The sequence below is a fragment of the Styela clava genome, chromosome 8 (genome assembly GCF_964204865.1).
Source record: "Styela clava chromosome 8, kaStyClav1.hap1.2, whole genome shotgun sequence".
Classification (NCBI taxonomy): Eukaryota; Metazoa; Chordata; class Ascidiacea; order Stolidobranchia; family Styelidae; genus Styela; species Styela clava.
In genome coordinates this window covers 13,531,866-13,543,523 of record NC_135257.1, presented here as the reverse complement: position 1 = coordinate 13,543,523, position 11,658 = coordinate 13,531,866, and the positions used below count along the sequence as shown (strand labels likewise).

The 11,658-nt window shown below is 34.9% G+C and overlaps 2 protein-coding genes across 2 annotated transcripts; both read right to left on the bottom strand.

Annotated features, from left to right (window-relative positions):
• Positions 1-164: 164 nt before the first annotated feature.
• Positions 165-6,129, bottom strand: LOC144425761 (transmembrane protein 17-like). The gene is made up of 4 exons (XM_078115385.1): positions 6,022-6,129; positions 2,063-2,215; positions 1,496-1,713; positions 165-638 (listed from the first exon to the last, which is right to left on the bottom strand). Exons 2-4 carry the CDS (start codon positions 2,187-2,189, stop codon positions 351-353), a joined length of 633 nt encoding a protein of 210 aa, XP_077971511.1. The 5' UTR covers positions 2,190-2,215; positions 6,022-6,129; the 3' UTR covers positions 165-350.
• Positions 4,659-11,402, bottom strand: LOC120346075 (dual specificity tyrosine-phosphorylation-regulated kinase 3-like). Its single transcript, XM_078115384.1, has 9 exons — positions 10,733-11,402; positions 10,125-10,327; positions 9,347-9,492; positions 8,922-9,059; positions 8,210-8,342; positions 7,478-7,574; positions 7,081-7,326; positions 6,368-6,488; positions 4,659-6,180 (listed from the first exon to the last, which is right to left on the bottom strand). The coding sequence occupies exons 1-9, from the start codon at positions 11,124-11,126 to the stop codon at positions 6,060-6,062; spliced, it is 1,599 nt and encodes a 532-aa protein (XP_077971510.1). The 5' UTR covers positions 11,127-11,402; the 3' UTR covers positions 4,659-6,059.
• Positions 11,403-11,658: the final 256 nt, after the last annotated feature.

Genomic DNA, 11,658 nt, shown 5'->3' with positions numbered 1-11,658 from the left:
TGGCGTTGGTACTGGAGTTTGAGTTTAGTAACTGCAGTCCTAAACCTGTTCCGTTTTGGAACTGAAGTCTTCTCAAGTGATATAACTGCAAATCCCAATGATTCAAAAAGCTATGCATAAATGATTCCAATCAGTAGTTATTTTATAATATTCTTTTTTTTTTGAAAAATAGGTATAAAATGATATGTCAAAACATTTTAAGATCAGATAATGATCGTTAATCGACAGCTGTTTCACCCAACTACTGGATGGTCCTGTATTTCAACTCATTGCAAAATATATTCACAATTGCCTTATACATATGTATATATCAGGAAATGGAATTCAAGCTCTTCTGGAGATTTTTTTTTTCACTGAAACCTCCCCACTTCATCAGGTTGGTTATGCTCTTCCACAAGAGGTGTGTTCATATTTTCAAGATCGATAAATTGCTGCAATCTGAATTTTGTTGCTTGCTGTCTGGTCATTGCAGAAAGTGTGGAGAGACCACTTAAGAGTTCTATGACAATCATTAGTAACAAAATGGTATGCATAACACCTTCCATTGGTAATAGTATAACATCTGGATGAGCCAGGAGTATCAAAATTAAAACGATTTGAGGAGCGCTCAACAACAGAAATCCTGCTAATTCGGGAACCTAAAAAAATGGAATTAATGTTAATATCATAACTATTTGCTACAAATGGATCATTTGGATAGAATGCACATTGATGAAAAGCAAAATATAAATTTGGAAAATTAAGGCAACAGGCCTACTAGTATAACCTATCAAAAGTTAATGGATTTTGGGTTCAGAGCCCATGCTAACCCCATCCTTATTTGTAGCAGCGAAAATATTCCATAATGAAATACAGTCATAGCCAGGGAACCTGAGGTGCCATGACCCCCCCAATTTTCGCTATTTTTCTCAAATGCCAATTTGCAGTAATACATAAATTCGGTTCCATTACATTTGAACCCATGACAATTGCACCTATGGAATTTTTTTTGTTTCACGGATAGTTAAACCCATACTAACCCATGGGTTTTAGCACCCGCATATAGATTGAACCCTTGGATATACGCATGGGTTCAAATGTACGGTCACCCATAAATTCATATGCCCTTTCCAACACCATTTTGCTTTATTCTTGAACGATTCATTGAAAACCGGATGTTTCCTGGCTTGCTGTCAATAATCCTTTCACCAAATGAAGCAAACGAGATAGATGAAAATGCGTGCTCATATGCCTTTAATAACACGGGAGTGTTTCTTTGAGATATTGATATATCAGTGGCTTTTTTATCTCGGTTTGTTCGGAGCAAAAGGCACGAGGAAGCGTCGTATTACGTCATTATACGAAAAAAATTTGCCCCCTTCCAAAATTTGGGGCTGGCTACGCTATTGACCGATAGCGATGAAAATATCATAAAAGCATACAACTAAGATTCGTCTAGGCACATAAATGAAGAAAACTTTGTAAAGCAGAATCCATACTGGTGTTTAGTACAAACCTTTTCTTGCAAGTTTCCAATGTATCCGAGATACAATCGTGCAATTTCAATTAATGTGTATAGAATCAACATAGCAATTAATATAACTTTAAATGTGCCTCCAAGATAAGAATACTTTACTCCAAGCATAACACAGTAAGTTGTGAACCAGAATGGAAAGAGATAGACATTGAAATACATTGTCATTTGAAGGGGTAGATTTGTCAGAATTTCATTTCCTGACAAAATAACAATATATATTATTAATATGGAAAATCGAAAAAAATGTAATTTGAGAATTCAGAAAAAATCGCCTCAATAGTGAATCATTGCTTGAATAATATGTTAGTTATGTCAAATAATAACTTTGATATTGATAACTTAATACAATAAAAAAATTCCCAATGATGAAATTATTTATATTGGTAAGGATAAATGTAGCTGCTATCAAGTATTGAAATCTAAATTATACAAATAAATAAATGTCTACCGTTTTTCTTTACACAAATACCATAACTTTTGATTTAATAGTACCTGTACGCCTTTCTATAATAGGCAATTTACAACTCTTAAATTGATATAGGTTACCTGGTAATTGAGATGTGAAATTGTCATATTTTGAATTTCCCTGCATAAAGAGTTTGTTGGATAAGTTTGACAAAGCTTGGCGCATGTGAGGTGTCAAAACTGGTGGTCCTGATGTGACAGAAGCCATAAGTAGTATATTTATGAGATCAGTTTCTGCAACAAGTAAGATGTTTATGGTAGTTGTAAGTACCTTTTTATTTAAAAAAAATTCGTTATTTAGGAGCAAACACCAACCCTAAAAACCTAACCATTTTCATCACAAATACTTGTTTTACAGCAAAATGCTCCTGCGGAAAATTTTATGGGCCCGGTATTCAGAGCTGTGGAGTTAGTATTAAGCCAGATTTTTTATGGTTTACAGACTTTCCACTCGATGGACGTTTTGCCACAAAGACTCTTCCGACTGCAAGATGATTTTAGTTTATGGTTTTGGTTGGGAGTTGTTTAAAAATAATATTTGAACATATCAGAATTAAAATACTCATAGGGTACCGGTACTCATCCATTCATGTAGACTAGAATATGATATAGGATAAATGAATTTCACCAGGTTGTAATATAAGTATCAAAAAATGAGGCCGATAAAAGTTTCACATGGAATACTGGTATACATACACGTAAATAAAAATTAATTTCATTTTTTTACTTGAAATATGTAATTTTTGCCACTGTCTGAGCACTATCAAGATTTATCAAGTCTCATTTGTCAAGTATTCAACTTAAAAATACAACTATAGGGTCTAGTATAGTACCACAGCCCACAGGTACTTCCAGTGGGCGTAGCATAACGAATTTTGCATATGTTATTCCTAACCCCCACCTGACTATGCCATCCAAAAATTACGTCACTACGACGTCACCATCACGTCATAGGTCTTGCCAAAGTATAATTAGGATCGCCCGAAATGACATCTGCGCCGCTGATAATGAACTCGCTAAAGCCGGCGATCTCTCTCCTATCGTGATCGTTGTGACGAGAAAACGAGAGAGATAGCTTGCTCGATTTCGGGTGCTCGTCTGCGCGTCGAAATGACGTAATTTTTGGGTGACGTAGTCAGGTGAGGGTTAGGATTGACATATGCAAAAATTGTTGAGCCAGGCCAACTAGAAGTGCATGTGGTACTAAACTATACCAGACTCCAACTATATTTGTGTCAGCCCAGTAACAAGACTATTAAACTCAGAATCTTAAATTTGACCTAGCTCTGTTGTGCCGTCACTGCATTGGTTAGGATAGGATAGGATTTACATATTTATCCCGGGGGAGAGGAAAGCCGATAAGACGGCTTATCCATATGGCGAACCACGGCCTCTCGTCCGGTTACCATTCAAAGTCGGGTATGGGATTAGTTTTACTGTATTGTTTGTTTTCGGAAGCATGGACTTGGTGGTGGAGGAAGCCGTAACCGACCAGCGGTTACGTGAACCACCCAACGACGGCGAGGAGTCCAGCAATCCTCTCGTACATAACCATCCCTGCATGGGATTCGAACCTGCGAACCCACGCAGAGTAATTAGAGGTGCGGTGGCGAGCGTATTCCTAACGCTTAGCCCGTTGAGCCACACCGCCGCGCCGCGCGGTTTGCCAGGCCCAGACCAGCAGACCCACAGGGCATAACCTTCATATTTGAAAATATCCGGATACGGTATACACTGAAAGATGGGGTTGACAACTATTTATTGCGATCACTTTGGCCATACTGCACTAAAAGACATAATTATCTTTATTATAACAATATCCAAAGTAGATAATTTCCAATCCGAATTGCGTTTAAAGTGAAGTGACGTTGATGTTACTATGGTGACAAGTGTAGTCTACGACTGATTAGTCTAGAATCAGAAGTGGTGCATAAATTGCTAAAACCCACGGGTTTGAATTAGAGAAATTTACAATTTAACCTATCTTGTATATTATCATATATAACTAATATATATTATAACTGTATTATTTTGCATGCCCCAGCTTAAGCTCAATTTTGAGATTTTGCATTTTTTTTGTATCTTATACCGTAAATAAATACTAGGCTACTACGCTTATACACAGTTGCTCAAATTTATTTTGCTACTTTGTAGTGATCTAGTTTAATGTCTTTATATATATGCTGCCTTAAGTCTTTCACCATTTACACAAAATGTTATTATGTATTCTTCAACTTGAAATACCCGATTCCAAACAATTGATGCTCCATTTACTCAAAAATACATATTGATGTCAATTTTGACCAATACCACACTTGATCAAGTGTGTAACTTGTCCGAAATTTTATTTAGCTTTAAACGCTTATATGTAATTGCCTGTTGTGTATATGTAAACCTTTTTTTTTCTTTACGTTGTTTCTGAACACACCTGAAATATGTTAAATCATATCTGAAGCATTTTTTATTCATGTCTATTTATATTAATATTGGGTGGTAACTGACTCCGATACCCGTATCGTTGCCACCAAGTCTGTACCGAGAACTGTTTTGCTTTTTATTAATTATGTTTATGTTGTGTATATGTTTTCTAATGAACAAAACAAATAAACTCTCTCCCTCTCTCTCTCCCTCCCTCGTTACCAACAAAAATCAACGGAAAGTGTAATTTGCTGTGTTCCATATATTATATAATCAGTTTTATTTATTTTGTTTTTATCAATTATTTTATCGTCTTTTATGCTGATTATGGAGTCGAAATAAACTTATACTTATTTCCATACGTGTATAAAAGTAAAACATCATGCAATACAGGCAATAAACGATGCGTTCCTTTCTAAAAACTTTATTCTTCAAATTATTATGTTAATAAATATTATTAATCAGAAATTGGTAAAAGATAAGCTCTGAACCAGGGGTCACCAAACTGGGGTACACGTATGGTAGCCTACCCCGAGAGGTACTTTTCGACGTTTCAATGGGTATATTTGAACAACGTTCTCCGTGGCAGTTTGAGCGACGATCACAGTGTAGGCCTACTACTATTTCACAGTAATGTGCGATGGTTTTCCGGGGTAAATGTTTCTAAACGTGTATATGAGTTTCGTGAAGAATTTCAGGGATTTTTTCAGCAACTCAACAAATGAAAAAAAATTGTCAATTCCTTAAAGTATGATTTTTTTATTTTGATTCTAAACTCAAGCATTGTTGTTGTTTCCATCAACTTGATTGTGTGAGTCGGCATTTTTAGTGCTGCTCAAAATGCATGTCACAGTTCAAAGCACCTGAACGTGATTTTAGTAATGAGCTCGCCCATCATATTAGGATATGATTTACATATTTATCCCAGGTGAGAGGGAAGCCAATAAGACAGCTCAATCATATGGAGAACCACGACCACTCCTCCGGTTATCAGACATATTGTTACTTTGATTGTAGTGTTTGTTAAGCTTGGGATTACATTGTTATGAATAACTTTAGCGCAAATTTATCATCATATTGAACTGAAATAATCAATTTCATAGATTCAACAAATTAAAAGGTAATATAATGGGTTGCCTAGATGTAGAAAATAAGTTGTGCATCAGAGCAATTTGAGGTTAGTGGTCAAAACTTTTGGGGGTACGCGAGCGATCTATAAATTGTCCAAAGAGTTTAAGCTGTAATGAAACCTCATGGTCCCAGCTAACAGGACGTCATATTAGCAGTTTTTGTCAAGAGCTTCACTGCAGTGCAATTTTCTACTATTGTATTTACTAAGTTGAGTTGAGTATTTTCTGCTAATGAAATTGTTTTACGACGCTCTTGGAAAATTAAACGACTCATTCAGGCGTTTGAGAACCACGGACATACACGTACGCGTATATTCAATCCAATTAAAATTTTGTTTTAACGTTCTTTAATATTCTTCACTTTTCCTTAATTTTAGGGTGTGCTTTGCGTCTCTCTTGTTATTTGAACATTCACTTTATTCGAAAACAATCTTCGTAGCCAATGACGATTGTTGACAATTTGGAATCCCAGCGCACTGGGCGGCGATTTACCTCCGTCTGTTGTGAATTTCGTTTGCCAAGTTTCCACACTAAATTTTCCCTAGAAATCGTTGAATGACTATTGGATATTCTTCTAAATTCTTCTCTGCTCCAGTCATAAAAGGATGACGAAGTGCTTCTTCAGGTGTGATGCGTAGGTTAGGGTCCCATCTGTACGTGAAGTTTATAAATCACCAAGTGCTTAGATCCTAAACTTGATTTTAGGATGTCGCCATAACATAGTGGCGGTTTCATGGATAAGTACGCACGGAAAAACACCCAAGAAAGGTGTAGTCTGATGTATGAGATGACTAGACAAACACACACAACGTTTTAAGTGATTTTCAACAAAACTTACTCGAGGCATCTGCAAATCAGGTCAATTAGCACTAAGTCCATTCCTTCCAAAACTTTCAACAACGGTCTACTGTAAGGCTTTCGATGTGTCCCTTTATCGTGAATTTTGTGACGAAAGGCATCTAGACAAACATATGAAAAAAACAAAGATGAAAAATTAAAAGAATTAATTAGTTAGCAATGTAGGTTGCAAAATCCCTGATGCAACAAGGAATAAGAATGTGGGCAAAGTAATGGCATTCAGCGTTTATCCCTGTATCGAATCGTTGAAACTGTTTTATTTTTATCATATATATATACTTCGTATAAACAAGAGAGCAATGCTCAGATATATGGACACGAAAGCCAAAACGAAGTAGTAATTTTGATGGTGTCCTCGTAAACAAAAAACTAATCTCATAAAGCTTCCATAGAGCCTACACAAATTTTTAAAATAAATAAAAGTAATAGCCTTCTAGCAACAGTACAACCACTGAACATTTTAAAGCAATTGGTCGAGTAATCAGAAAGAAGAAAGATTTTTCATAACAACAACAAAAAAGAAATACTAACGGCAACAGCGACATTATAATAACCAAACGATCCATAAGTAAACGTGGTGTCAAATAGAAGTATAAAACAAAACAAAAAATGTTGTTTACAATAACTACAGTATTTTTTAGTAGATAACATCACTTCAGCCAATGCCTAGACAAAGTTTATCAACGTAGTTACCCCAATAGATGTGCTTTCTAGGTGACCTTGCAATCATATGACTTGGAGGAAGCCCAAGTACTTCCATCATTGCTCCTAAATGATCTTCCTCATTATCTTCGCCAAAAAATGGAGGCTGACCCAAAAACAGTTCTGCCAGCCAAACCCCAAAACTGAACATGTCAATCTGGGTTGTGTGTGGCAGGTGGAAAATTATTTCAGGAGCACGATAAGGTCGAGTAATAAAGTAATACATATATCCACATTCTGTGAAAAGATAAGTCCAGTTTCAAAGGCATTTCATATCATTGTTTTAGTTTATTTCACCAATTGTTTAAAAAGTTGATAAATTTATGAACTTTGTGCAACAAAAAATATAATAATATAATTTTAATATCATATTTTCAGAAAGACATACTTGGCTGACCAATAATGCAGCTTCCTCCAAAATCACCTATTTTTATCAGTTGTCCATTACTTTCAATATTTTTTCCATGAATATACATCAGGTTGTGCTGAAAACATATACAAACATTTAATGCTTTATTGCTATGGCTTAGCACAGCGGATAATTTCTCATGCGATTAATAAAAGGAGCTGGCCTACAAACTCCTCGCAGTTTCGTGTCTCAAACCTTAACGACCCGTTTTATTATCTTTCAGCGCATATAAGCAGATAATATTATTTGATAACAATGCGAAGTGGAATGGATTAGTAAATATTCTTGAAAGCTGAAGGATAGAGAACATTTTATTGTACATATTCACCCACTATAGTTATTGAAGATCAGAGAATCGTTACTACACAAGCTATATACAAACAACAGTATGGATTTGTATAAAGTTCTCTTTAGTTTTTAGTTTCAAGAGTTGTTGCTGAACACACACCTATAAGCAAACTGATGAGAAACTATTCAACTCAAATACAATAAAAAAGAGCCTGGCACAAAACTGATGCATTATGTGCCACTGAATTTTAGTTTGTCAGCGACTTGGATTAGCAAAGTTCTAGTGTACTCCCAAAGTGCGGTTTCTCGTTGATTAAAATTGCTAATTCTCACTATCAGGTAAGATTACACACTATGGTAAAATTGTAAATAATTAACAATAATTTTGCAACATGGCAACATGTGACAATATAATGCATTTACCAGTTTAAAATCTCCGTGCACCACACCGATTTTTTTGAGAATACGCAAACCATGCAAAGCATCACTTGCATATCTTCGTATTGAAGTTGTGTTTCGCACAGAGTGTTTTAAATATTTTAAATCAATAGTTCCCCTGTGAAGTACAGTAAAGTTTGGTAAGTGAACAATACATGTAAAAGTAGAATAATGCTGCATCTAAATATAGATAGCATGCTATGTATAGAAAACACATAACATGTTATCTATTCATTAAGCATTTTAGTAAATCAGAATAATAGAGCAATGCTCATATATTTGGATGAACACGTACCGCCTCAGCTTTTTAACTTAGTTTTTTTGCTGAAAAGATCGGTGGAGAAATGTGACGGCGACCTGACATAAGCCAGCAATTGCTTCGGAAAAATGTGCTGCTATATCATAAAAAGTGTTTCAATGAATATAAATTTTAAATATAATAGCAAAATTTTGAGTGAAATATCGCACTTGAAAAAAAAGAGGATTAATATATTATATATCCTTTTAGCGGATTCAAGTAGTAAAATTTAACATTGACTGATGCAATAGTTGCAAATTAGATTTTTTTTACAACATCAACTCCCGAGAGCGCACGATCTCCCTTATGTAATTATAGAAACGAACAATTAAATGTAATAATATAAGCTACCTCTTTCAATAAAATACACTATATTTTATTTCTGAGACAAATACTGACCCTAACAATTCAAAAACTACGCAGAGATGGTTGCGAAATTCGAAGGTTGCTAACATGCGTGTAAAATAATCCAAATTGGGAGCGTTGGAATTGAGGTACTGCAGAATACCTACTTCTCTCCAGTAAAATCTTGACGTGCTGGAAAATACAAAATAAATTTTAAAAGGGGAGTAATTCAGCGTCGAGGAAGTGACCACTTAGCGATAAATTGAGAATCCGTCTGAAAAATTCGTTCGTGAATGCACGAAAGTCGGCTTTACATTTAAATAAATAATCAAGAAACGTATCACGATACGCCCTTCTGTGCCGGCGTGTCACATGCAAAATATAATGAGTGCATATTAGTTTAAAATAAAGTGGAATGGTATTTTGTGAATTTGTTATCGATTTATCGATAAAACCGCATTTAATTATAACTTACTCACCCGTGACCTCTAACACGCATGATTTTGATGGCAACATTTTTTAAAATTGGATTTGACCAGTCTCTTGCTACAACAACATCGCAATAATAGCCAGTATCAATGTATTTGATAATTTCATATCTGTAACCGATATGATCACCAGGAACCTTAAAATAATAGAACAAAAAAAATTGAATTGATTAGAACATGCAAAAATATAAAGTGGAGTTTTCTCTTCATCATGTAATAATAATCAAACTAGTATTCTGTCAACTATCCGTTTGGGTTACACGAGATCCATTCTTGCCGCATACCTTTGCTCTGGTGGATTCGCATGCGTATAATACACAGACGCTGTAGGGATTATGACTATTCTACGTGAAACAGGAGTTTTGCTGCACGCTAATAAAATGTTGTCTGACCGAGTTTTGAAATCTTCAGATAAGTTCATCTCAAATATGGCAAGACAATATAGCATGTTCTTTCAGTTTTGTCCTAACACTTCTATACGTTATATTCTTGGAGGTTGGGGAAGTGTTTCCGTTTTATCAGTATCGTCTAGTATTTTTTGGTTAGTCCAAGAAAATCTTTTAAAAGTTTGGTTGAATTGTAATTGGTAACATTTTCATCAAAGTGATGAAACCATAAGTAGTGATTAGGTTTATTTCGACTTGATAATCAGCACACCCAAAGTCAACGAATGAACCTATGTTTCGGAGTTGATTTTATAAATGACCCGTAATTGATTCGAAATATTTTACGACTCCATAGACCCAAAACTAATATAGTTATGTATTACCATTTTATAGTGACCTCCGACGTCATAATTTCCCTCAGATTCTTTTTCAACCGATGTATCAAAATCAAATCCAAAATTGTTTTTGCCGTCTTCTTTCAATTGAGATTTGTTGGCATTCAATCCGAGGTAATATACTTTTGGATAGTTGAGAATTTCATATTTCTCCCAGTATGGTAATTTACTCCCAAACCTCCGTATTGCCTCTGTAATCAATGAGAAGTATTTATCAAATCGTGTACCACGTTGTGTCCCTGATTGTGTCCCACAAACAAAAATATTTTAATTTATATGCAACAACTCCGTATAGCCGCTGGTTATGCGTACAGCTTTGATAGTTACAGATCATTTATCGTTTCTCTTTTGTTTGCATTGTTCCATACCCAAGGGCGTAACAGCCCTTTGCGATCCCGCGACATGGCAGAATGCTGCCACTACAATTACAAATAACAACTCTGATTGATCATTACAAAACGGATACGAAGATTTAAAAGGCATTTTCTTCCTACAGTACACATATTGCAATTACAAAAATCTGATAAATATTTGAGCCACACCAAATCCGAACATATATATGTTATTGTCAGAGGCTTGTTCAAATATGTCCGTACCTTCTGGAGACATCGGAAAATTGTCTAGGAACGAATCTTCAACTCTGCTCTCGTTTACTAATGATTTTTCAACTTCTGCATAGTTTCTGCGTCTATAAAATTTAACTCTGCTGTCGCTTAATTGGAAAATATCATTATAAAAAGATTTCACTGTCAAGTTCAACTTTTGGGCCTGAAATGCCACTTCTGCTTCACGTATAACTCTATAATACACTTCTTCGCGATTGGCGTAGTTTAAATCTTCGTACGGATTTTTTTTGCTTGAATCTTTCACGAAGAATAACTTTTTGTCTTTATCAGCAAATTTGCTATTGATGATGAAGTGTAGTAAGGTAAATGGAACACAGGCTAGAAATGTATATATGATTCTACTTTTTGTCTTTAAGTAGAACATTCTCTATATGAAGAAAATATCTGATTAGAATTAGGATGAATAAAAGTGACAGAAATAACACAATGATAAATAAACTTTAAGTGTTATGAAGCCGAAAGCTTCACCCCATCGATATTTCTGTTTTAGTTCTTATTACACTCTGACATTCCCCCCTCAATATTCTATCTGCATATGGTTCTCCTCCCATTAGTTTATATTAAAAAAGGAGTTCTATTTCTAACTATTGCAAAATTTGTAAAACGAACATTCATTTGCCATCCTGATAACGATATACTTTACTTTTGTTTTAAAACCTTTCAAAACGCAATATATCCGATACAGTAATATTATAACAAGACGCCCTAGAATACTGCTAACTTTAATTAGTTTAAATTGCCTCAAGCATATTAAGCATCCAATTTTTAAACTCGAAGGTTTTATTTGCCACTTTGTCAAAAGCGCCCGCATTTTAAAATATAGTATTCGTTGTAGTATCAATATTGACATAGATTCCAATCAATTTTATAATCAATTTGAGGTTTCTTTTCAATTC